This window comes from Heterodontus francisci, chromosome 5 (assembly GCF_036365525.1).
Source record: "Heterodontus francisci isolate sHetFra1 chromosome 5, sHetFra1.hap1, whole genome shotgun sequence".
Taxonomy (NCBI): Eukaryota; Metazoa; Chordata; class Chondrichthyes; order Heterodontiformes; family Heterodontidae; genus Heterodontus; species Heterodontus francisci.
The window spans coordinates 38,969,061-38,997,036 of NC_090375.1; the positions used below are offsets into that span (position 1 = coordinate 38,969,061).

Genomic DNA, 27,976 nt, shown 5'->3' on the forward strand with positions numbered 1-27,976 from the left:
CTGATGTGCCAATTTCCCGCTGGTTGGGTTAGGTTAAAATTATTCCCCTTTATGTCAATGATCAGTGTGGTTTTCTATGCGATTCGCTAAGGGCTGGAATAGTGTCAGTGTGGCACTTTTAGCAGCTTGGATTTGCAATCCTTAGACTGGACCGTATGTTTTTTGAGTTGGTTATCTGTATATTTCTACAAGGTAAATAGACAGCTAAAGATTGATATTTAATAAATACATACAATAAATACAACTTATGAATGGGCCGAAGGCTGTCTTTTTCGGCCCTGAAAAGTGCCCAGTCTACCTCAAATTACCCTGGAAGGGTAATGTATCCCTAAAATTTGAGTAACAGGTAAAGCTAGCTGTTTCACGCTGCTACTATGCAGTAGCAACATGTGTGGTGTTCGCCTCTAACAGGATGTTGCCGTCAAGCCAAAAAGACGTCCTGCCTATCACACAAATGAGTAATGTGATATATGAATTTCAATGCCAGTGTGATGCTAGGTATATAGGCTGTACGTCGCTAAGACTGGTGAATCGTATCAAACAACATGTCCCTTCTGCTGTTCACAACGGGCAAGGTACAGGCTGTACTCAACCAGCCCATGTTTGCAAAACTCAAAACACAGTGTCCAATATTAGATGTAATTCTGCAATTGGACAACATTTGCTAAATAATCCACAGTGTGCTAAGAATTACACTGACAACCAATTTAAGATTGTCAGTCGGGCTTGCAGTGTGACACATTTTCACTACATATATTCATACACAGGGCCCTGTTCTTTGCAGACAGAAAGAATATGTACAAACATTGCACCTGTTTTAGCTGAACAAAATAAGTTACAGCCATTTGCTCGTTCATTCCTCAGGGCAATGCCTTAACCAATCAGAGTCAAGCTGCCTGGTTTCAATTTTGAACAAAGCTTGGCAGTTAACTGTCAGTCACCATAAACTGGTGCATTCACCATGGCAACATCTCTACTAATCAGAGTTCACTAGCCAACCATTCAACACTCTCTTCTCATGCAGTATAAGTTGTTGTTTTCCCTTATATTGGTATTCTTGCGATTGTCCTGATGAGTGCAAGGTGAAAAGCTTTGACAACATGTCACTATTTTCAGCAATACATTTATTTTCAATGTACTTCTCTGTCTCATAATGATGAGCTTAATAATTATTAATGCTTAGTAATATTGTCAATGAGATTTCATCATTACCAAAGGAAACCTCCTTTCTTGCCTCCTGTGTAGTTTTACACTTGACAAAATATATTGATATTAGGCTCGCTGGGAGTGAAATTCCTCTCCAGCCAAAACATGAAACTGATGATAATGAATCATGCCCAGTTTCTTTTCTGTGGACTTCAGTGGGGGAGAAAAATGGGCTGTCGATTCACTATTGTCCATTTTACACTTTCATCGAAGACTGATTTCACCATCGCTCTGTTTTAACTTGAATTAAAAAAACGGAATCATGAACATTTCTTAAATGAAATACTTAAATGATGTGCGTGTGTACTTTAATTGTGTAATGATGAAAACCACACCTTTTGATGAATTTTTTGCATGCCAGATTGGCCGTGTGGCATCTCCAAGATATACAACTTTCAGCCCATTATTGGCATTAATCTATGTTTATGAGCTTATTGTTCTAGGATTATGTGACTAATTCGTGCAATAAATTTGTGTTGCCCTAATACATTTTATTTCCAATGGTTTATGGGTTGCAGATCACTGCTAGAACTGCGACCATTGTGCTAATGCCTTGGTGTCCTATCGTCACTATGTGTTTGCAATGCTCATTTCTGATTTGTAGCTTCATGCATTCAAGCACTAGTTTTATGTTAAAACAAGTGAAACTGACATTGCATCCAACTTGTAGAACAGTATCTGAGTAATGAGTCAGAAACTACGAAGGCAGCGTGCAAATGCTGGTATTCTGTAAGAATCTGGTTTTAATTTATGAATATCATTTTAAATATATATAGTTGCATGTTTAATATCATCATTAGAACCCTAACAAAAGAAAGTGCTTTATTATTACTTTTCCCCTAACCTGACCTTATCTCAATCACTACTGTGAAGCTCTGTCCTTTCCACATGTCTTGTCTTACCAATCGCAATATTTCTATGCCTGCTTGCCTCCTTTCTTGTATCAATCTCAGCCACAGTCTTGATTTCTCTCACCAGTCTTGATGTTTCAGTATTTTGCTTGCCCTTTCCTTTGCTGATCTTGATGTCTTACTCTTGTGCTAGCACCACATTCACTTACTAATCGGGATATGTTACTAGACTGGTATTCCAGAAGCATGGACTAATGATTTGGAGATATGAGTTCAAATCCCATCATGGCAGCTGAGGAATATTAATGAAATAAATCTGGAATAAGAAGCTAGTGTCAGTAATGGTGACCATTAAACTACTGGATTGTTGTAAAAGCCCATCTGATTCACTTTAAGAAAATCTGCTGGTTTGGCCTATCTGTGACTCCAAATCCACAGCAATGTAGCTAATTCTTAATTTCCCTCTGAAATGGCCTATCAAACCACCCAGTTGTATTCAAGAAGGTGGCTCACCAACACCTTCTTGAAGGCAATTAGGGATGGGCAATAAATACTGGTCTTGCCAGCACTACCAACATCCTGTGAATGAATAATAAAAAAAATCAATAGTTCACACGCTTTGCTGTTTCTTTTAGTGCTGTTGAAGTTTGCTATCTCTTCCACCTTCCTTTACAACTGTTGAATACTTCTTCCTTTTGGGCCTCTGACCTTTTGTACTCTCAACCTATCTGCCTGACCTTCTCTTGCTCGCTCCTTCGCTTGTCCAATTCTCTTTTATTTGTGCTAAAGGCTTGCTCCCTGCCTGTCCTTTCTTTCCCTCACAGCTCTCAAATTCTTATTCCAACCTTTCCTCTACTATTGAATGCACTTTTCTGGCACCTATTTCTTTCAGCTTGGGCTCCCAGTCTCCTCTTGTCTCCTTTTCTCCTTCTTTTCCTCCTGCTTTCTTTCTGGAGGTGAAACCTTTTTACAACTGCGATGCATTTGCCTTCACCTAAATTACATTATTTGTTGGTGCTTCTGCAATCAAGCATTTGACTGAAATGAGATAAAAACCTTTATCACTGAATACATTTTATTTTCAAACTTCCTGAACTTGAAAAAAATCCTGCTCATTTTGTGGCAAATTTTGACAGCAGTGAGTCGCTGAAAGAGAATCCGACTTCTTAGCGGCAAACTGCACAACTCCAGTTGATTTTCTATGGGATTTGCAGTTTAATGTCACTCTACACTTTCTACTCTTTCAGTAATCTCCCTCCAATTCATTGTTTGGGATTTTCTTGGTTTTAAACACCACTCTAGCACAAACCAATGAAAAGTAATGAAACTGGCCTACACTGTTCATTTAATGTTTGTATTTACATAGTTGTCAACCAATCAGAACTTTTCTTTATTAAACGTGCATGATGCAAGCAATAATGGATGCACTTGTGCACTGTCTTAACAAGTTAACAATTGGCTAAGCGATCAGTGGCTCACCTTGTGATTTTATCCGATTATCCTTTTCTTAACATATCTTTAGGTTGAACAACAGTACACAAAAAATCATTACTGCCTTTATTTTACATTGTAAAGATTTATTTTTTGCATATTCATATTTAATTTTCTTGTTCAGATTTTTTTAAAAATTCATTACTTTTTTATGATTTTCCTCTTTCTGCCAATCTTGTCGTCCAGTCAAGTATGACATCACAGTATCTTTCAGTTGTCCTCAGTTGAGCTCAACTATTTCCATTCAACAACTGGGGGTAACTTATCTCAGCTGTGACTGTTCAAACGATGGATGAACAATTGGAGACTGCAGCATGATAACTCTTCATATTGATGCCAAAGTCTTGTTTCAAGCACAGAAAACTGAAGTACTACAAAAACATCCTTTTCTGTTTGTGCCTTGATCTCAGTCAGCAGGTCCTCCTCCTTAATAGGAATACCACTGACTACAGGCGAATGAGCAGAGGAAAGGAGAGAGGAAAGGGGTCTGGAAGCAGTGTGCTTCACTGGCCCCGCTGGTAAAGCTCATTGCATGATGAATTCATTTGTTCTTATGGGCTTGATTGTAGTTAGAAAATGTAGCTTAGAAGCGCCGGGAAATTTTTTTTAAAGTCCTGTATCTCATACTGCTCTGGTTCTTGACTAGGTGGCTGGAATGCCTGGTCGTCTTGGGGTGACTGTACCAAGCCGTGTGGGGGTGGATTGCAGACCCGAAGCAGGACCTGCCATTCCCAGTTAGAGGAAGGGTTTGTTTGTGAAGGAGTTTCAGAAGAAGGAAGATTATGCAATAAGCAGCCTTGTAATAGTAAGTTTCAACTCTTTTATAGGAAAATAAACACTGTATAATTTGGCCTCTTGATTTAGCTGTTCTCCCAGATTCTCCTTTTATTCTTCTTTCTGACCTTTGCTTTTTACCTGCGCACTTTCTCACATCCTCCTTGTCACTCCTGTGACAAACAAAAACTCAATTTTCCTCTCCTGTTTTCACACGAATACATGCAGCACAGTCTATCAAGCCCAACACTAACTGTTCTCCCAACCCAATCTAATTCAGCTCAGTACAGCACAATGTATTATTTTAAATTCAAAATCCAGCACCACCTCTTGTCTTCAGTCTGTCTCTGTTTCTAAGCTACTACAGCTGACCCAGAATAAGTTCCTGGGAAAATGGCCATCTTCCAAAGGGCTGTCTGAGAACTCATACAAGAAACCCCCATCAATAACTGAGAGAATAGTTCTAGTTGACCTTATGACAGCCTTCCTCAAAGCTGCATGATATTTTATCTCTAGGGTCGTTCCACTAGGCTGTAATCTCAGTTCTAGCTTGGTTTGTCTGGACTGGCCACCGTCCAGATCTGACCTCAAGGAATGAAACCATCCTCGTTCTAACATTTTCTTTGTTTTGAGATTTGTCACCCTGTTTCTCATTGTTCTTCACACTCGTGAGTCACTCCCTTTATTCCACTCTTAAACTCATCCCATATTTGATTCATTCTTCTAAACATTAATGTTCTCATCTTACTTTTCTGATAGCCAAAAAATGAAAAGATATGTGTAATTAAATTCTAGTTATTGCAATGTGTGTTATACTACTGTCTGATTTCTGTGGTGTTTCAAATCTGCTTAATATTGTTGAATTAAAGAAGAGTCTTTCCATCAATATCCCTGCTAATAATGTCATAAAGAATTATGTTTATTTCGGTGAAAATCTTCACAGTAATTAAATAATGCCTTATTCTGGTCTATTCCTTTTAAAATTGCTTGTTTGCTTTTCTTGCTTTTTTCATACAGTTTATAGAGAAATTGAAATTTTCAATAGATTAGTGAGTTCATTCAGTCAAAAGTTGAGCTATACAGATGAGGACAGTTTAAGGTTTGATCCGATTGTGTGCTGATCTACCTGATCTTGCACCACACCTGGGTCAGGGAGAGTTGATCAACAGGTATCCAGTAGCACCTCATTGCAACACACTTGGTGGATGTTGGATATGGATGTGGACAGGATCAGGCAGCCTCAGTAAAATAAGCTTATGACACTCAACATCCAGACTCAAGTGCGACTTGCCCATCTACTGGAGGGTGGAAAATGTTTGTGGAACCATCCTTAACAAGAAATCAGTCCTGTCAGAAGAGAAAAGGAGATGGCAAGGGGAGAAAATTGGCCAAGAAAAGTCATCAGGAAAAATGTGACTTTCTTGCAACATTTCCCCGCTTTTGCAGAACTGTGAATACTATCACAGTTTGATCTTACTGCCTAACCTAAATCGCCCTTTGCTGTGATTTGTATGCAGTGAAGCATTCTTTGCTCACTTCAAGATGCTTAGTTTCTGATAAGTCTGTCAAGTTGAAAAATATAGTTAAAAACCTCATCTGATGTGCAAGGAAATGTGCTCCATATCTATTCATTTTTTTCAAATCACTTACCAGCGTGAGAAGATAGTCTGGAGAAATAAATATAATTTAAGGCTGCTTTTATGAACTCCTTAGTGGCCTGCATTTAAAGTAACATTACCAGAGATTGGATTTTTCTTCTCTCAATTCAGACTGGAGGAGGGCCAGGGAAAGAAAGATAAAAAAATTGCAATAAAAAAGATGGAATCTTATTCATGACCACATCAATAAAAGTAATCGTGTAGTTAAGATCATTTAAAAACAGATGAATCTCACGAGATGGTTCACAACTGAGTTGAATTGGTGGGAAGGTTATTTGGAGGCCAGCTGTGAATGCTCACATTTTAAAATGTAAAATTTGATCTATAAAAATAATGGATGAGATTTGCAGAATATTCTATGATGAGGCCTTTATATAGATAAATCACTCATTTTTTTCTTCTGTTAAATTTTGAAGTAAATTTGTTGAAATGATGAGTGTTTATGGCATCTTCATCCAACTGTCTGGATAGATTGAGTATAAAGGAGTATGAAGCTAAATTAATGTAAGTAGACACAATCAAACATTCAGCATGCTTGACAAATTGTGGTATGTGGAGGAATCCATCTCCCTCACAAAGTCAGACACAGTTGATTAAATGGGAGCTGTCTTCTAAATTGGCACAACATCTCAATGTTAAAAAGGAAGATGTTTGTACATCTTTGGATAAGTAACTTTCAAAAAAACTTCAAATATTTGAGTGAGTAACCCAATTGTTTATCTTACTACAACAACTGATCAAGCATCATTTAGGGAAGCAAGTGAACGCCCACTGTTACCCATCATCACCAAAAATGTCCGTCTCTTTAGTGTGTATTCAACATTGGGAAGATCAAGTGTATAACTATCTATGCCAAAGGTTACCCACTGCTCTTCAGTTACAAAGACACATCTTCCCTGTGTAAAGGCTGTCCCCCTGATGTTATCAGCACAAAACAATTTCCCAAATCAATAGAGACAGAAAAAAAATTACTAACCAAACTCCTTTTACAACTTCCTGACATTTGTTTTAAACAAGGGCTTTTGATGGTGAGACTTTTGAGTTGAAGTCACCCTGTGCAATATTGGTATTGGATGTATAAGCACATTCATGTGAAATTCCCTTATCTACTGTTGCAACAAATGTGTTAACCTTGTTAAACAAATTAATGCTTCCATCAAAATGGACTGCAGAATTCTGTACAGGTGTGCTAGCTATTATCACACAGCATAATTTCAGATTCTTCTTCAGACTATATTCATCCAGTAAATACTTTCATGCTATAGTTGGGGTGAAGGAGCTGTAATTGAGAACAGGAAGCTTTATATAAACACAAGATGGGGAAAATTGTGCTTTATGAAATTTTAATTTTAAGGTGTGGTAAATCTGTGCCAATCAACTGTGAGTGAATTGTTGTAACATTTTCCCCCTGTTCAATAAAGTCCTGCATGAACACAAACTACAGGAGAAACAAACATTCCTAGAAGGCCCGAAAAAAAATCTACACATTTATGGGAGAGGGAAATAACTTAATTCTCATGCCTGTGATAGCAAATGTAAAAGTGAGCATTCATCATTATAAATTATCCATGTGCACCTCTGCATCCAGATCAATTTTCCATTGCATCAAAATTATTTTTTACTTGAGAAGGAATTCTGCCCCTTACATCTTCCCAACTCAATAAGGTATATTAAGATGTCATTCCTCTGTACTGTTAATTGATAAAAGCAGCTCCCATGGCTTGCTGTGCCCCTTTTCCATCTCCGACATACATTTGAATAAGACTCCATCAAAGCTCAGAGTATTTCATGCTGTTCTTCTCTATGCACAGACCAATAGCCTGTTTGCAGGAGAAGTCAGCCTGATGGATTTAGTTAGTCCCACCATTCTACCCAATCCTGCTGGCCCAGCCTCTCCCGTGAATCTAAGCAATCACTGATCGGCATCAAGGGAAGAGGGAATTGCCACATTCAATTTTGTGCCAGTGGCAGGTGCAAATCCTGTTTTTCCATTACCAGATAGCAATGTGCAAAACAAAACGGGAGAAATGAGTACTAAATAGCTGTGTGGCTCTTGAAGAGTGCCATAGGACTTTTGGCCCGCAGTTTACTTTTCCTTAGATTCCTGGGGTAAAACACTTCAAAATGCAAACACAGTTTATATATTTACTTCAGTTGAGTAGAACTTTGTTTTACTTTCTTTTTTGAGCTAACAAAATTGCACTGTGGACTTTAGACCTTAGTATTCCTTTTTCTATAGGCATATCCTTATGAAATATGACAGCAGTACCACTAGTACATACCAGTTATTTTAAAAAATCCTCTGATTGTAAAGATAATTTAATACTTAAAATATTTAAGTATCTTAGTTTAGTTTTACTAGGCTATTTAAAATCCTTAGTCTGACCAGAACTGCTAAATAATTTTGTTCTTTTACCCTTCCTAAAAGTCAGGAGCCTAAACATTATTGCTGGCAATAATACCAGTTGAGTACTTGATGCATGTATATGACATTGTTTTCCCTAATTTAAAGCAGATATTAATCTTTAACTGTCATACAAACAGACTAAATGTTTGTGTACTGAGTATTAGCTTTGGCTGATTGGGAGCACTGTCACGTCTAAGTAGGAAGGTAGTAGGTTCAAGTTTCACCTCAGACACTTAACTACATAATGACATGTGCTGCAGTACTGAGGGATTGCTGTAGTATTGCAGGTGCTGTCTTAATGAACTAAAATGTTAAACCAAGATCCCTTCTGCCTTCTCAGGTGGATGTAAAAGATCCCATGGCACTCTTCAAAGAGCAATTTTCTGGTCAATATTTATCCCTCAGCCAATGCTACTAAAACCTTTACTCTACATCCAGCGATGTGTTGGGACTGTGATATGTGGGAGTTTGATTAGAGATACAGCACTGAAACAGGCCCTTCGGCCCACCGAGTCTGTGCCGAACATCAACCACCCATTTATACTAATCCTACACTAATCCCATATTCCTACCAAACATCCCCACCCGTCCCTATATTTCCCTACCACCTACCTATACTAGTGACAATTTATAATGGCCAATTTACCTATCAACCTGCAAGTCTTTTTTGGCTTGTGGGAGGAAACCGGAGCACCCGGAGAAAACCCACGCAGACACAGGGAGAACTTGCAAACTCCACACAGGCAGTACCCGGAATCGAACCCGGGTCCCTGGAGCTGTGAGGCTGCGGTGCTAACCACTGCGCCACTGTGCAGTAACTGTCCTGGATTGCCATATCTGCAGAAAATATCTCTGCCTTGAGCTGGAGTGTGAACTAGAGACACTCCAACACATAAGGGAGGGGGAGAAATTTCTGGACAAATTGTCTCCAGGGTACAGTCACAATTCAGAGGAAAGTACAGGTGCCAGAAGGGCTGAGTGTTACTGTCAGTTATCAAGGTAAGGGGAACTGAGGGGAGATAGAGCAGAAGGTCCCACAAATACTGGTTCTATCCAGAAGATACAATGTACTTGATACCTGTGAGAATAAGGAGGAAGATGGTGGGAAGGACACCACAATGACAATTTTTGCACTGTGGAGAAGAGGCCTTTTCAAAGAAGATTAGGAGCAGAATAGAAATTTTTAGTTATAAGAGACACAATGAAGAGGATGGATAGCATCCTTGCATCCAGATGGAGAGTCCTGAAGGGTATGTTTCCTGCCTGATGCCACGGTAAGAGATATCTCAATGTGGCTAGAAAGGAATTTGGAATGGGAGGGGGAAGATTGTGTTGTCGTGGTCCAAGTCAGGACCTATGACATAGAGAAGAAAAGTGAGGAGGTCCTGCTGTGGAGATATTGGGAGTTAGGGGCTAAATTTAAAAATCAGGACCTCAAGGGTGGTAATCTCAGGATTATTACCCAAGTTACATGCTAATTTGCAAAGAGACAATAAGATTAAGAAGGTGAACAGGTGATTAAAGGAATTGTGTGGAAAAGAGGGGTTCCTTTTCATGGGAAACTGGCACCAGAACTGGAACAGTGGGGAGCTGTACTGTTGGGACAGGCTTCACCTGAACTGGGCTGGGACCAAGGTCCGAATGGAAAGGATAAATAGGGTGGTAAAAAGCTCCATAAACTATTAAATAGGGGCTGGGCTCAGTTAGAAATAATAGTCAAAATGATAGTTTAAAGATTGAAAAAAAGGGATAAGAGCAGAGTTCAGGTTACAACTGGTGATGAAACCAATTTTAACAACTAAAGTAGCTAGAGTAGGAGTAGCAAATAAGAAACATGAAAGTTAAACTGTGTGAGAAAGACAACAGCAGGGCAGAAGGTTAGGTTAGTATCTCTTGCCCACATAAAACTTTTATATATTAATATTTGGAGTATAAGAATTAAATTGAGGTATAAGAATGAAATTAAAAGGTACCTGGACCCGCACCTGAGGTGCTGCTACCTGCAAGGCTACGGACCGGGTGCTGGAAGTTGGGATTAGATTGTTCGGCTAGTTTTTTTGGCCGGCGCAGACATAATGGGCTGAAATCTGTGTCGTAATTTTTCTATGGTTCTATGGTTGAGTGAACTGGATGCTCAGTGACAGCTTAGAAGGTATGAAATGGTGGTCAATGTTGAGACATAGCTGCCAGCTGGTCTTGATTGGGAGTTAAAATTCCAGGTTATGAGGCCTTTAGAAAGGATAGGGAAATTGGAAGAGGAGAAGGGGTAGCCTTATTGACTAAAGATACTATTACAACATTGGTAAGCAAGGAAATAAGTAAGGGAAGGGAATCAATAGGATCTCAATGGTTAGAATTGCGGTCTCCTGATAGCAACTATGAAGTGGCAGAATGTATTAATTCAGATATTTAGAGGCTTCTAGAAAAGCATTATTGTTTTAGTGGGAGATTTTAATTTTCATATAGATAGGGAAAGGTAGAGTAGTTCAAATCAGAAATGTAATGAATTTCTTGAGTACATTCAAGATAATTTACTCGAGCAATATGTTCTAGAGCCAATATGAGGACAGGCCATATTAGATTTAGTAATGGGTAATGAGTCAGACTTATTGTGATCATTGATTTGTGATTAAAAATGATCAAATTCAATGTTACCTGGCGTTCTCTATAACTATTTGATATAGGACGTTAACCAGTGATGGCACCCAGCCTCTTATATTATGTACTTTAAAAGCTTGCTTTGCATCTAAGTGTTTAGATCAGGATAGTGTTTTATTCATAGATAATAATCAGTAATAGATTTGAGAATCATAGAAATTTACAGCACAAAAGGAGGTCATTTGACCCATCATGTGGGTGCTGACCGAAAAAGAGCTACCCAGCCTAATCCCACTTTCCAGCTTTTGGTCTGCAGCCTTGTACTTCAAGTGCTTATCCAAGTACTTTTTAGTGATGTGGGTTTCTGCCTCTAGCACCCTTTCAGGCAGTGAGTTCCTGACCCCCACCACCCTCTGGGTGAAAAATGTCTCCTCAACTCTCTTCTAATCCTTCTACCAATTACTTTAAATCTATGCCTCAAGGTTATTGACTTCTCTGCTATGGGGAAAAAGGTCCTTCCTATCCACTCTATCTGGGCTCCTCATAATTTTATACACCTCAATTAAATCTCCCCTCAGCCTCCTCTGTTCCAAAGAAAAGTTCTATTCCCAAGAGAAGTTTTTGACTTCAAGGTTGATGAAATAAATCATAAAGTCGGTGACACTAAACTTGTGTTTTAAAGCCTGAAGGTTGTATGAGGAAAGGAACATTGCATGAGGCAAGGATTCTCTGGAAAAGGATAAGTAGAATAGGAGACTGTACATTAAGATTTCATCCACCTCTTTGTTGATGTTAGCCCACAACAAAATACAGCACATTATGTTATGTTCTGTTGTGCTTGAGGCAATGAAATCAGGGCTTGCTAATGAATAATAACCCTTTTTTTAAAATTGAGAACCCAAGGCAAAGAGGCAAGACTCATTGTGCAGTATAATACTGAGATTAAAAAGTGCAAAGGAAAAGACAAACTAGATCAAGCATTAGTGAATAGGTAATACCAAACTGGACCTTTAAAGTATGGGAGATAGGGAAAGTAGGACTGAGGAAAGCGGGCAAAGGCTCTCCGTTTTGAGATTTTGGAAATCAATAGGTTAGAATTGGATAATGTGCAGCATTTTTGTTTTCAAAGCAGTGTGGTGCAGGAAGAAGGAGACAGTTTAGGGTGGCACATGTTGAGCTTAGAAGAAGTAAGCTAAGAAATTTAGAAGAATTATATTGGTAAAATAGAGGGAAAATTACAATGGAAAAAGACAGGGGTTGGAGACATGAAAGAGATCAGCCATAAGAGAAGCATTTTCTTGTCTTACATATCTGTGACCTGTGAAACAGCTAGCACATAGTCTTAACAGAACATATCCTTTTCCTCTGCATGTCTCAGCAATTTCCACTAGGCCTGAGTAAGGCACCAATTTTCAAATTAAAAAGCAAATTACTGCAAGATGCTGGAGGCCTGAACTAGGCTGCCTGCAAATCTGAACAATTAGCTAAACCAGAATTAGGCTTTACATAGTTGCGACCATTTCTGGAAAGAACTGCACTTCCTTCTTTTAAGACAGGTAAGCCTTCAACCATCAATAATCCTGTCATAAAGACAGGGGTCCACTTGTCCCTGGTAAAGAGCTTTTCTTTTAGTTTAATATAATAGCTGCATTTTTAATTTTTGAAGATTAATCTGTGTTAGGGTAAAAAACAATTTAAATGCTGTGTCCCTTAGGTTGGGGAAAAAGCCTACCCTAAACCATCAATTCTCCTGCTGCAAGTGATTTCATTGTGAAATTGTAATCCTTAATATGCTTAAAATGAAAGCAAAGGTTATTTACACAAGCCATTGCCTTGCCATAGCATATGGACGCTATAATTCCAGAAGCCAATCACTGAGGTCAATAGACTACAGGAAACACCAAGATCTTGACGGTTTCCATCGCTATGGATACTCCTTATCTCAGACAGGTAAGTGGTGAAATGCAAAGTCCTTGTTCAATACTAACCCTTTCTCCATTCCATTGTGTGTCTGCTAAAGCTTTCACTATGAAACTGCATAAGTTTTCACAAAAATTTGTTTCTCGATCACCTCTAAACCTGCATGACTTTTTTTTTTGTTTTCCATTCCTTTAAAGAAACTTGGTTGCTGTAAGTGTAATACAGTTATTTTCAGCCTGATATCTAAGTGGATTTTTTTTAATTGTACAGACTTTCACTTTAAGATATAGGGGCCCCTTCATGGGGTTGGAAATGAAAGGAGGAAGGCAAGAACTGAAGCCTTAATATTTCATTGCTGGTCAAATAGGGGGCCTGCAATTATCTTAATAGTCTCCTGGGGGTAATTAATGAGTTAGGATTTAATCAAAAACTGGATTTTTACTCATAATTTGCATTGGTAAATTATAAATGGTTAGTTAGAAAGTCAGTAATGTTTCTACTTCAAATAAATTTTGATTCAAATTTCACCTCATTTAAAAAAGAACCTCATGTACATAAGGCACATATGTTAGCCGATTACCAACTAAACGACTGTACTGAATGCACAGGAAAAGGCTTAAGACTTAGAGCCCTACAGAATATGACTGTAACTGTGACATTAGACTGTGAATTCATAAACTGTAAGATTTGAATGTTTTTGATGATTTATTCAATTTAAGTTTCGGAACACATTAACATAGCACCTTTCAATGTCCCAAAATGCTTCCAAAGGTGGGGCTGGAACTCAAGATGTTAACCACGGCTCAGACCGGTTACACTTTCACTTGAGTCAGAAGGTTGTAGGTTCAACTCCCAAAACAGAGACAAGAGCATAAAATCTAGACTAGTAGTGCAGCACTTGCTCAGGACTGTACTGGAGTGTCAAAGGTGCTGTCTTTCGAAAGAGATGTCAAATCAAGGCTCTGCCTGCCCTCTCTGGTGGATCCCATGGCACTATTTTGAAAAAGAGTTCATAAAATTGAAGCCCATAGGATTAATGGGACAGATGTGAAATTGGTTATTAGACAGAAAGCAAAGAGTAGTGCTGAATGCTTTGTTTTCAGAATGGAGAAAAATATACAATGGCATCCCCCAGGGGTTGAAATAGGACTATTGCTCTTTTTGATTTATATTAATGACCTGGTGTTGAGCACATAGCGCATAATTTTAAAGTTTGCAGATGACATGAAACTTGGAAATATCATAAACAGTGAAGAGGATAGTAACAACTTCAGGAGGATATACAAAAGCAAAATACTGTAGATGCTGGAATTCTGAAATAAAAAACAGAAAATGCTGGAAATACTCAGTAGGTGTGGCAGCATCAGTAGAGAGAGAAACAGAGGTAACATTTCAGGTCGATGGCCGGTTAACTCTGTTTCAGTCCACAGATACTGCCAGAACTGCTGTCTATTTACAGCATTTTCTATTTTTATTTCAGGAGGATATAGACGGACTGGTGAAATGGGCAGCCACATGTCAGATGCAATTTAATGCAGAGAAGTGTGAAATGATGCATTTTGGTAGGAAGAACGGATAGAGGCAATATGAGCTAAATGGTCCAATTTTAAAGGGGATGCAGGAATAGAGAGACCTGGGTATGAACTTACATAAATTTTTACAGTTGGCAGAACAAGTTGAGAAGGTCATTAAGAAAGTATATGGAATGCTTGGCTTTATCAACGGAGACACAGAGGTAACATTAACCCCCACAATGGGCGGGAGAGTGTCAAGGGAGGGTTAAGTTGGTAAATATGTGAAAGATGACTGCAACTTGCCATAAATGTGCCTATTTCAGGGTACAGGAGAGATTCATGAGGATGTTGCCAGTTCTGGAAAAATGCAGCTATGAGGAAAGATTGGATAGGCTGGGGTTGTTCTCCTTTGAACATAGAAGGCCGAGGGGAGATCTGATTGAAATGTACAAAATTTTGAGGGGCCTGTATAGAGTGGAGGTGAAGAGTCTATTCACGTTAGCAGAGAGATCAGTGACGAGGGAGTATAGATTTAAGGTGATTGGTAGAAAAATTAGAGGGGAGATAAGGAAAAACTTTTTCACCCAGAGGATGGTGATGGTCTGGAACTCACTGCCTGAAAGGGGAGTTGAGCCAGAAACCCCCAACTCATTCAAAGGGAGTCTAGATATGCACCTCAAGTGCCATAATCTGTCGGGCTATGGACCAAATGCTGGAAGGTGGGATTAGAATAGGTGGATCGTTTTTCGGCCGGCACAGACACGATGGGCCAAATGGCTGCCTCATGTGCCTTAAACTTTCTATGATTCTATAATTCTATGTTTAACCATGGCAGGTTTGGGGGACCCAAGTGACCCGTTCTGGAGAGGCCTGTCAGTCATAATATTTAAATGAGGCTTCATTCCTTCGATTTTGAGACCCATTTGAATTTAACAGTTGTGGGTCGGGTTTCCCAGGGTTCAAGAAATCTGGCAGCTAAGGGAAGGTGAAAGAAAAAAAGAAAAGTAAGTGAGTGTCAGATCCAGCACTGCTTGTAGACCAGAAGGAGCAGGAGAACTTCCCCTCGCCCGTCATTCACACCTGCTGCTCCAATCATTCCTTCTTTCCTTTCTGCTGCAATCTGAGCTCTGGCTCACCATGTCCCGATCATTTACAGTTCCAGGCGATTGTTCTCGGTACTCCCTACTGCAATCTTCTACCTCTGGCTTTCCCACCTAACAGTCAACCTGTGTCTCAATCTGGCCCATTACTGAGTGGGCTTAAAAATGCTAATGAGGTCTTGCTGTTAAATTCCACATTCCCAGCATCTCCCTGTTTCCCAGCTGCAAAAATATGCATCTGATCCCTCCCCACCTTCCCTAAAGTACAGGGACTTCAGAATACAGCAGCAAGGAAGTTATGCTAAACCTTTAGAAATCATGAGCTAGGCCTCAGCTGGAGTATTATGGCCAATTCCGGGCACCACAGTTTAGGAAGGATGTCAAGGCTTTAGAGAGGGTGCAGAGGAGATTTACCGGAATCAGGGATGCAGGGCTTCAGAGACATAGAAAAAGTAGTGAAACTGGGATTGTTCTCTTGAGCAGAGATGGTTAAGGCATAATTTAATAGACCTGTTCAAAATCATGAAGGATTTTGATAAAGTAAATAAGGAAAAACTGCTCGTGCAGAAGGGTCAGTAACCAGAGAGCACAGTTTAAGGAATTGACAAGCGAACCAGAGGCAAGATGAGAATTTCATTTTATGCAGCAGGTTGTTGTGATCTGGAATGTACTGGCTGAAAGGGTGGTGGAAGGAGATTCAATAGTAGCTTTCAAAAGGGAATTGGATAAATATTTGAATGGAAACAAATTGCAGGGCTATGTGACTAATTGGATAGCTCTTTCAATGTGCCAACACGCAGTTCAAATGGCCTCCTTTTGTGATGTTTGATTTTATGTGTCCTGGCCAATATTAATCACTCAACCAACATTACTGAAACAGATTAATTGTCATTATCACACTTCTGTTTGTGGGGTTTTGCTGTACCCGATTTGCCTACCATGTTCCTTACAAGAATGATTACACTTCAAAAGTACTTCACTGGCTGTAAAGTACTTTGGGACATCCTTGAGGTTGTGAAAAGTGCTATATAAATGCAAATCTCTCTTTCTTTCAAGACACCACATCCAGTTCAGCAGCAAACCAGATCTTCCAATTCTTACATCTTGAGTTCTGTGACACAATGTAAATATTTGCATTTCTAATAGTTACTATAATGTCTTAATCCAAAATATCCGCTGGTACTACAATACTCTTCAGATAGTTGTTTTCCTTACTCTACTCAAAGTAAAATGGTCTAAATTGAATGGATTGAATTGCCGAATTCCCTAATGTATGTCATACATGAGTGCACGCTGAACAAGCTGTATTGTTCCAGTGAAAGTGCACCTATAGGCTGTATACTTCATTGCTTTAACCTGCAAGTACTAGATTTCTTTCTACTGGTATTACAGTTCTGTGACCTCAGACTTGCTTGCTTACTGTTGACCATAGTGTTCCCTCCCCACCAAGAGCCTTATTGTTTAGCTTAATTTTTGAGAGTTCTTTCTACAGATCTCACAGCTCACTTTGTCATGGACCAGATTGTATCCTTTCCTGAGTGCTCCCCTGAGAGATCACATAACTGACTGCACCTTGACAGTGCTGCACAATTCAAATGCGTGCTTCTGGTCTCCTACATGGAAAATGAAAATCAGAAGGGATGTAGAATGGGCGGCTGAATCGATATCTCCTGTTTCATTCTATTGCCCAAAGTCAAAATTACCCCATAGTATTTCAGTCCAATGAATACTGATAGAGCATTATCCCTTTTCCTTTAGCTGCATCAGAAATATTTGTCACAGCAACACAGAAAGGTAAAGATAGATCAATATAACCCTTTACTTTCAGCAATCTGCCAATGCAAGAAGGATGAGGTTAAAATTCTCTCTGGCATGGAATACACTTACGACACCACAATATGAGCAATTGATATCAAGGAGAAAACCAACTTGCTGGCCGAACAATATAGTATATAATTTGGCATGTTTTTATGCTAAAAGTTTCTTTTAAAAATTTAATGGAGTCATCGAGTCATTACATCACAGAAGGAAGTCATTTGGCCCATCAAATCTATGCCATCTGTCTGCAGAACAATCCAATCAGTCCCATTTCCTGGCTGTGTCCCCATGGCTCTGCAGATTTATTTCCATCACGTGGCCATCAAATTCCTTTCAAAATCATTGATTGTCTCTGTTTCCACCACCCTCACAGGCAGCGAGTTCAGGTCATTACCAGTTGCACTTAAAAAATTAAGGTCTTAATCATTTGACCCCTGCATCTCTTGCTCAAAACCTTAAATCTGTGTCCCCTAGTCTTATTGCCATCAGCTAATGGGAACAACTTTTCTTTGTCTACCTTATCTATACCTGTCATAATCTTGCATACATATATCAAATCCCCCCTCAATCAAACCCAAGCTTCTCCAACCTAATCGTGTAGATCCTTCTCCCTCTCTGAAACTCACTCTCTTTTCCCACTCCCCATCCCTCTTTTCCCACTCCCCATCCCTCTTTTCCCACCCCCATCCCTCTTTTTCTGCCCCCATCCCTATTCCCACCATTCGCCACCCAAGTCCCTCTTCCCCCATCTCTCTAACCCTCTCCCTCTTTCTCAGCCCCCAAACCTCTCTCTATCCCCCAACCCCTCTCTATCCCCGCTGTCCTCTCCCGCTTGACCCATCGCCTGACCCACCCCCTTACCCAAACCCCCCCTCCCGATACCCTTCCCTGACCCCCCCCCCCCCCGACTCTCCCAACCCCCAGCACTCTCCCGGCCCTCTCACCTGTTCCTCCGCCTCCCGTCCCCCTATTGATCCCCATCCTCTCTCGACACCTCCCCTCTCCAGACACCTCCCTTTCTCGACACCCCCTTATCCCAAGGCACCCCCTCTCCCGACACACCCCTTCTCCCAACAGCACCCCCACCCCGATATCCCCCCTCTCCCGACACCCCTCACTCTCCCAACACCCCCCACTCTCCCGAAAACCCCCCTCATGACACTACATCCTCCGACCCATCCCCACTCTGCCGACCCCACCATACTCTCCCGACCTCCCCCAACTCTCCCAGACTCCCCTCACTCTCCCGACTCCCCCCACTCTCCCGACCCTCACCCCACTCTCCTGCCCCCACCACTCTCCCACCCTCCCCCACTTTCCCGACCACCCCCAATCTCCCGACACCCACTCACTCCCATCCCCCCCCACTCTGCCAACCCCCCCACTCTCCTGACCCCCCCCACTCTCCCGTCTTCCCCCCACGTTCCCAACTACCCCTCTGTTCCCCAGCCCCCTCTCTTCCCCCACCTGCCTCTCACCACCCCCACCCCCACCCCACCCCGCAACCTCTCCTCTGCGACCTTTTCCCGCCACGTCTCCTCCCCCTGCACCCCCTCACCACCCCTCCCCCTCGGCTGTGCCCTCTCGGCCCCCCTGCCCGGCTGTGTCCTCACCACCCCGCCCAGCTGCGCCCTCTCGCATCCTCCCCCGGCTGTGCCCTCTCGCCCACCCACCTGGCTGTACCCTCTCGCCCACCTGCCCAGCTGCGCCCTCTTGCCCCATCCCACCAGCTGCACCCTCTCACCCCACCACCACCCAGGTGCGCCCTCTAGCCCACGCCCCCCCCAGCTGCACCCTATCACTCCCACCCCCGGATACGACCTCTTGCACCCTCCCCTGGCTGTGCCCTCTCGCACCCCCCCTGCCCGAGTGTGCCCTCTCGCCCCCATACCCCTGGCCCTCAAAGAACAATGCAGTTCTTGTCATTCAATTACATTATCGAGCTGTTATTGCACAGGATAAAGAATTTTGGACAACTCACTGCATTACACAGTAGAAGCTCAATTGAGAGGTTCAGATAATGACATAAACCAAAGCTTGAGGTATTTAGTCATCACCTATTTGCCAAGATTGTGTTGCATCTAATACCCAAAGGCCATCTGATATATTTAGCAATGGCAGTTAATAACTGACTGTTTGCTGCATTAATGCTTCCAGTTTTTTTAATGGTGACACCTTTTTACATCATGCAGCACTATCTCATATCAGCTAGTCATTAATAATCCAATACTTTGCTAGACCAAGGATCAATTTTGATGGTGATTTTTCTATTTAGAAAAGTTCCCTCTTATAATCCAGAAAACATAAACCAGGTCCCATCACCTTAATTGTCTGCACTTGTGAGGCTGAAATGATCTTGGATGAATGGATTATGGACGTTTCATTTATAAGACTAGTAGTTGATGTTCAGTTTGAAGAAAATTTGAATGAGTAGTCTTTAAGGCTTAAAAAAACTCTGCCAAACCTTAGTTTGGCATCACATTGTCATGAGCTTTTGCAGAATGCTTTGGTGCTCTTTTATGCAACTTGGGTTGCTAGAATTAATGCAGCCTAGTTTGTTGCTTTACTCATGTCACTTGGTTTGGTGGGTATTGTATGGCCGGATATGATGGTTTTCATGCAGACCAGTTAGATGTGTTTTCTTGCATCTCTGGAGATATTCTATGCACTTTTGGGGAATTGCTCGTGGTTAGTTAAGTTTTTGCAGTCTCTGCTCCTGCTGTTAAGGTAGCATGAGAAGGTATGATGAGAAGGAAAAGAGAGGATTTTAGCAAATACAAGGAGAGCAAATCAATGGAAGCATTAGTGGAGCACAGAAAGTGTAGGATGGAGCTTAAGAAAGCAATTAGGAGAGCAAAGAGGGGATATGAGAAAGCTCTGGCTGGTAAAAGTAAGGAAAATGCCAAGATATTCTATAAGTATATCAATTGGAAGAGGATAACCAGGGAAAGAGTAGGACCCATTTGGGACCAAGGGGGAAATTTGTGGGTGGAGCCACAGGACATTGGTAGGGTGTTGAACGAATACTTCACATCTGTCTTCACCCAAGAGAATGAGGATGTAGATATGGAACTTAGAGAGAGAGACTGTGAGGTTCTTGAGCAAATTATCATAGGGAGTGACAAGGTATTGGAGGTTTTGGAAGGCTTAAAAGTGGACAGATCTCCCGGTCTGGACGATTTGTGTCCCAGGATGCTGTTGGAGGCAAGGGTGGAGATTGCAGGGGCTCTGACCCAAATTTTTAATTCCTCTCTGGCCACGGGGAAGGTGCCAGAGGACTGGAGAACAGCTAATGTGGTCCCACTATTTAAGAAAGGTTGTCGAGATAAGCCAGGGAACTACAGACCAGTGAGTCTCACGTCAGTGGTAGGGAAACTATTGGAGAAAATTCTGAAGGAGAGAATCTATCTCCACTTGGAGAGGCAAAATTTGATTAGGAATAGTCAGCATGGCTTTGTCAAAGGGAGGTCATGCCTAATAAATTTGATTGAATTTTTTGAGCATATGACCAGGTGTGGAGATGAGGGTAGTGCAGTTGATGTAGTTTACATGGATTTCAGCAAAGCCTTTGACAAGGTCCCACATGGGAGACTTATCAAGAAAGCAAATGCACATGGGATACAAGGTAACTTGATAAGGTGGATTCAAAATTGGCTTAGCTGTAGGAGACAGAGATTGATGACAGATGGCTGTTTTAGTGACTGGAAGCCAGTGTCCAGTGGCGTACCACAGGGATCTGTGCTGGGTCCCCTATTGTTTGTCATTTATATAAACGACATAGATGACTATGTGGGGGGTAGGATCAGTAAGTTCGTGGATGACATAAAGATTGGCCGAGTGGTTAACAGTGAGGTGGAGTGTCTTAGGTTACAGGAAGATATAGACGGGATGGTCAAATGGGCAGAAAAGTGGCAGATGGAATTTAACACTGAAAAGTGTGAGGTGATGCACTTTGGTAGGAGTAATGTGCCACAGAAGTATTCAATGAATGGCCTGACACTGGGAAGTTCCGAGGAACAAAGGGACCTTGGTGTGTTTGTCCATAGATCTCTGAAGGCAGAAGGGCAGGTTAATAGGGTGGTGAGAAAGACATATGGGACACTTGCCTTTATCAATCGAGGCATAGATTACAAAAGCAGGGAGGTCATGTTGGAGTTGTACAGAACTTTGGTAAGGCCACAGCTGGAGTACTGTGTGCAATTCTGGTCACCACATTATAGGAAGGATGTGATTGCATTGGATGGGGTGCAGAGGCGATTCACCAGGATGTTGCCTGGGATGGAACATTTAAGCTATGAAGAGAGGTTGGATAGGCTTGGGTTGTTTTCACTGGAGCAGAGAAGACTGAGGTGTACAAGATTATGAGGGGCATGGACAGGGTGGAGAGGGAGCAGCTGTTCCCCTTAGTTGAAGGGTCAGTTACGAGGGGTCACAAGTTTAAGGTGAGGGGCGGGAGGTTTAAGGGGGATTTGAGGAAGAACTTTTTTACCCAGAGGGTGTTGACGGTCTGGAATGCCCTGCCTGGGAGGGTGGTAGAGACGGGTTGCCTCACATTCTTTAAAAAGTACCTGGATGAGCACTTGGCACATCATAACATTCAAGGCTATGGGCCAAATGCTGGCAAATGGAATTAGGTAGACAGGTCAGGTGTCTTTAATGCATCGGTGCAGACTCGATGGGCCGAAGGGCCTCTTCTGCACTGTATTATTCTGTGATTCAGTAATTCTGTAATGAACGGAAAAGTCTGCAGGAATGAGATCTTCTTCAAAGTTGTTCAGCTTTGTTACTTACAAAATGTAAAAACCCAGTAGAATCTGTCTGTCTCCATGCACTATGTAACTGAGAAGGCATTCGGCTGGAACTAACATAAATGTGAAATGGCAGATCCAATGAAACATCATATTCTTCAGATTCAGATCATTTTGATACAGCTGTTGCTGGAAACATGCAAGTGATTTTGCATAAATTTTGTACATTACCAAGGGTACTAATTGAGGGGAATCTGATATGAAATATTCAGTGAAATATGCAAAAGCTAATAGACTGTGGCTGGTCAACCTGCTGCAGTGTTGACCTCATCCTCCAAACTTGGGGACAGGGTCATTTACCAAAAAGAGATCGGCGCTTGAGCCGTTTACTGTACTCTCTGGGTGCCTACCCATGAAGGGGGTCTGGAATTATGCTGCTGCTCCACGCTGCTCCATCAGTATGGGATAGGGTCAGTTTGGTGAAGAAAAAAAATTATAATCTTGAATTATGCTGCTTCTGCTGCCCTAAGAAGAATCCATTTCTGAGACTGGCTACTGTTTAGTATTAACTTCATGGGCATCAGTTGTATGACACAAGCACTTCCATCATGCAGATGTACTTTACATAAGTTTGACAGAATTGGCTGGATTTCCAGCAGGGGTCATCATGCCAGCAGCCCTGCCCCTTATTGGGACATCATGACAGACAAGAGCTGGTGGAACCATTGGATTTTTTTTCAACATAGGCAGAAAGGGGAGGAAGTGGGTATGGGTTCCACCCTGAATTCCACCCCCTCTGCCCTTATCCAGAGTGCGTGGTTTCCCTGCCAAAAATGGGCTCGAATTTCTAAACTAATGTTTTTATATTTATAAAAAGTGGAGCATTTGGATTGTGTATCGAGTTTCAGATGATGATACTCATAATGCAGCTGAGAAAACTCTTGCAACCCAATTCCCCTCATAGCCTTAACTGATCTGGTGCTTCCTTATCTTTGGGCCTACTTAGTTGTTGTATGTCATTAGAGCTAGGATTCTAACCTATTATCTATAGGGCAAAGTGAAAGGCTATATGTAAAAGTATCTATAGAATTAAATTCATGAACAGAACTATTGGCTTTATAAGCTCCGCCGCTCCCATTGATCAAAGTGGCCCTTCTCTTCCCAACAACAACACAGGCTGGCATATTTGAAATCAGAGGCTTACCATGTAGAGAACTGCAAGTACAGACCCAGATTCAATCACTCCATAGCATGATAGAATATTTTTATGTGTGGAGCTCTACTAAAAGACTGACTTCATAGCTATTGACAAAATAAAATAGTGAAAGGTACCTGCTGAAGATAAACCAAGTCACTTTCGTAGATATGGAAACCTGACTGCATGGATGAACAACTAAGATTTGGATTTGAAAGGCAACTCTCATGATGGACATATGGTAGGAACAATCAGAGGACACATTGCTGAAAGTTTTTTTTGCCAGCCTCCTGGCACAAGAGTGGCAGTGCAATGGTCTGCAAGGCCAGGGAATGATGCATGGCAGAAAAATTCTTAGAGAGGCAGCAGCTGGCACAATGTGTAATTGGTTAAGGCAGTGTTTAGCTGGGCCATACAGAGCAGCAGGAGCCCAAGTTCTGTGCCCAGTCACACTGAGTTGATCCAACTGACAACAGGAGTGTTACAATTAGCCTTAGTTCCTCTGGGACCGAAAGGAAAAAGCTGATACCAGAATTGAGAAGATATACTCATCAGGAAAGGCTGCAAAGGTTAGGGCTCTTTTCTCTGTATAAAAGAGAAGGCACCCTAGTAGATGACTTTAAGATAATGAAAGGGTTTGATAGGGTGAAGGTAGAGAAAATGTTTCTACTTGTGGGGGACTCCTAACTAGAGGTCATGAATACAAGATGACCACCAATAAATTAAATGGGAAATTCAGGAGAGTAGTGATAAGAATATGAAACATGCTACCACAAGGAGTAGTTGAGGCAAATAACATTGATGCATTTAAGCAGAAGCTGGATAAGCACATGAGGGAGAAAGGAAGAGCAGGTTATGTGGATAAGGTTAGATAAAGTAGATTGGGAGGAGGCTTGTGTGGACCATATATGCCAGCCTGCATAGACCAGTTCAGCCAACTCCCCTGTAACATTGATCTGTTATTCCAGCGACCCCTGCTGGACAGGTATATGTGAGAACCTTATGTTACGGCAGGATCACGCAACTTCATCTCCAGTTGAATAGCCTGCTGACATTGCCATGGTTTACACATGATGAACGAGCAAATAGATGGGGCGCTGAAAGAAATTTAATGTCCCTGGACCCAGATCCCAGCAAGGAGTTGCTGCTTTTCAGAGAGAAGGAAGGAAAGGGACAAAATTGGTTATTTAATGGGAAAAAAAGCAAAGGAAGAAGAAATAGTTAAAAGTCCCCCCCATTCAAAAATAAGCAAAAATTCAGATTGAAAGGGAGAAAATGAAAACAAAATCAATGTAAAAAGTAGTATTTATATGAAATTGCATGTGACATAATGCATATATGTTAGAATATTGTCCTGCGTAAATAACTGAGACATATTTTGATCTCACTGCTTGTTAAATCATCTGGTACAATGATAGGAGCCTGCAATTCATTATACGTACAACACTACTCCTGCAGATGTGGTGGGTTGGGGGTGGGCAAATGAAAGTGGAAAACAGTGAACGTAAAGTGTTAATAAATAAAATCAGTGTGTACATATTTATTTGTCTTGCACCTCTATAAAGCACCTTGGGATGATGGTATACATGAGAGGCACTGTAATAAGTGCAAGGTTTGTTGATCTAATATTATGCAGAATAACATAGTTCTATGTGTGTTCCAAGCTGGTAACATAATTTAGGGTTGAGAAAATGTTAAGAGTCTGTATCAGGGCTTTTTGATCAATAAGCTTTTATGTGCAACATATGACGTGGCACTGAGCCACACAGAGCAAGAAAGTCTCTAGTTATTTGAACCCACATCGAACAACAGTCGGGGAGGAGGGATAACTACAATGCCCGCAGGCCATGGGCCAAGAGGAGGGATAAACTGACCTTGATCGCCATCTAGTAACTCCTCTTGGAAGATCCAAGCATTTGGAAGTTGGATGAGGGCAGAATTGGCTATGCTTGTTGTCACTCGCTGCCTAGGCTCACTGTAGGTAATTTTAACATTGGGCAATAGTATAAAATGGACGATATCAGATCAGCCAGCTGCAAGACATTTCTCCTGATGTTTAGGAGAATTGTATAATGGGCAGCTGATATGATATTGCCAGTTTTACACTATTGTCCACAGTTAAATATTTCAGACTAGGCACTGGAGAGACATTACCACGAGCAATGGAACTATTTCTCAACATCAGTCAGCAGCTTCAGCAAAAAGGAACTTAAATTGAGCAAAAGTCTTGCCAGCTTAAATATTTTTTATTATTTGCATTTAGTGCCAGTGTCGGCATGAAGCAGTCCCAAATTCATCAGAGAAAAGTTTCATTCATTCTGTTCCAACAACATGCCTTAAAACCTTTCCATTGATGTCTCACAGAGAATTGGCCTTTACTGCCCAGAATGACATTTTCCTTTCACACGCCAGCTATATTTATGGTTTTTCTGAGTGATATTGTCAACTTATGGGTGAATTATGCATGATTTTTCTGCTGCAGGTTCTCGGTAGCTAGATTGGATTACTCACCTTATATCTGTTATGACCAAGGCAGGAAGAGTGTACTGTTAATTCAGTCCCACTTCCCCACTGGTTAATAAATATCAATAAATGTTCCCACTTACCAAAACAGCCACTTAAAAACTCTGTTTGTCCCCAGAATAAAGCACACCAACCAGGTTTCTTTAATAAACAACAAAATTATCCATTTACTATAAAACCAAGTCATAACCAAAAATGAAGTAAATATATACATGAATTGAATATTAAAGTTCCTTATTTTTCCCCTAGCCCTCACGCACACGCACATACATCCAAAAACTGGTTAACCAATAAAAAAAGGATTTTTTTTTACAGCAGTATCAAAGGAATAAAAAAAACTTAGACTGTAATGATCTGGAAAGAAGTTGTTTGGTTTGGTCGAGGTGTCCCAAAGTTGAATAGTTAGATGCCACTCGAAGTCTTTCCAGGTGAGGTTGATGAACAGATTATGTTGGGTAGGCATTCAAAGAAATTCAACTGTAGAAGGCTTCACATGGTCTTCTATCAGTGGTGTAGCAACTGATGTCAGTTCCCACATTTGATGCAAAAGTCCTTTTAAAAGTGCAAAATTTCTGCAAATATTCAGGGTTTCTTCAAAACTGCAGGAGGCAACAGTATCACTTCATACAAGCTTTTGCTTTTCAAGAGTAAGGATTCTTTATTGAGAGGCAATACTTGTCTGGTTCTTCTTCTGATCTCCTGGAAGGTCCATATCAAATTCCAATTGCCTGCTTTAGTCCAAACCCACTGGCTTTTTAAAGTTCAAAATTTTCCAAGCAAGTTCCATGACAATCATAAATTCTCTCTTGTCACAACTGAGGGTAGCTCTTGGGTCAAAACCCCCTGCTGCTTTCCTTGAAATAACCTGGTTTCCAGTATTTCTTTACTGGTCAAAACCAGGAACCTCTTGTTGACTTTGTTTTTCTTTAAAAACCATCCATAAAGTTCCAGATCTTTCAATGTCCATGAAATCTTTTTCTTTAGTTTTTAAAAATATAGATTCCAAGGTTTAACAAAAAAATATGGAATCTCCGTGACGCATCTGTCTTTCATTCATGAATCTAGATTGGAAAAAAAGCCAAGTATATTCACATAGTGTGGGCTTTTTAAAAAAAATGACAATTTGAAATGAAGAGAGCATCCTTGTTGATTTAAATGGCCTATTGCTACTCACATAAAAGACTGTATATAAAGGTTGGATAGGACACCATCAAGAAACAGTTGATTCTGGAAATAATGCATCATTCAATAGGACTGTAACTCAATGATCAATACCAGTTGTGTTGTGGGTTTTCTCCTTAAATTGCTAACTCACCATACACCTCCTCTACAATTTATGTTGCATTTTGAGTTTCTTTTTAGGTTACTTTGAGCACTTACATGTATTCAGAGTTTGCAGAATATGACTGAAAGAAGTCATATTTATATGTGGGCTTGGAATGTGCAGGGGCCACCCAAAGACTCAGTGTGGGACCCATGCGATTTTGGGGATCGACTCTCAATATCCTGAGTAAGCTGGCCAGCAAGAAATGCCCTCCTAATCGGCAGTTTAGATGGTACGGTCACTTGTCAAAGTTTTTTTTTCACTGGGAACAGAAGGAAGCAACATTGTGAAGCAGTAGGCAAGAAGAGTGAAGAAGCTGCCGCAGAAACAACATACACGTTCAAGGAAGGTGGAAAACCCACAAGTGACTGCCAGAAAATATCTCAAAGTATTTTTGTGCATGTGTGTGCTCTGCTTCATATTGTTCCTGTGCTTGGCAGACAAGTCGACTTGAGGGAAAGAGGCAACAAGTGCAATATATTGCATTTTTATCTGTCTGTGAAATTGCAAAATGTTATTCAATTACCTCAGCAAGTGTGCAGTGTTTGGTCTAAGTAATTTATTTTGCAATTAAAATGGAGTGTGGCTGAGATGTTTTGACAGTAAGGATGTTCTGTTCTTTTTAGCTCAGTCATCAGAAACCGGTATTGGACTGGTACAAGCTGTTTGGTTTCGAAATGCAGCGTGAAGTAAACTGAGTGAGCTGGCTGAAGGCCAATTTAAAAGTTGGAGGATGGAATTGTTTCAAATCTTTTTAAAATAAAAACTTAAGCATCCTGTGGGCTTCTCATCTGGTGAGAGCCCACCAATGGATGGGACAAATGGTTGGACCAACCATTTCAGGTCTCG

At 41.0% G+C, this 27,976-nt stretch overlaps 1 protein-coding gene across 11 annotated transcripts in view; it reads left to right on the forward strand.

The window, feature by feature from the left end:
• Positions 1-27,976, forward strand: part of adgrb1a (adhesion G protein-coupled receptor B1a) — a 684,782-nt gene that overhangs the window by 204,152 nt on the left and 452,654 nt on the right. For 10 of the 11 annotated variants that reach the window (XM_068031354.1, XM_068031357.1, XM_068031358.1 and 7 more), the window contains exons 3-4: positions 4,195-4,353; positions 12,828-12,935. The exons of the other annotated variant lie outside the window; for it this stretch is intronic. In XM_068031354.1, coding sequence (XP_067887455.1) covers positions 4,195-4,353; positions 12,828-12,935 — 267 coding nt within the window. The remainder of the gene's footprint in view (positions 1-4,194; positions 4,354-12,827; positions 12,936-27,976) is intronic. 11 annotated transcript variants of the gene reach the window in all.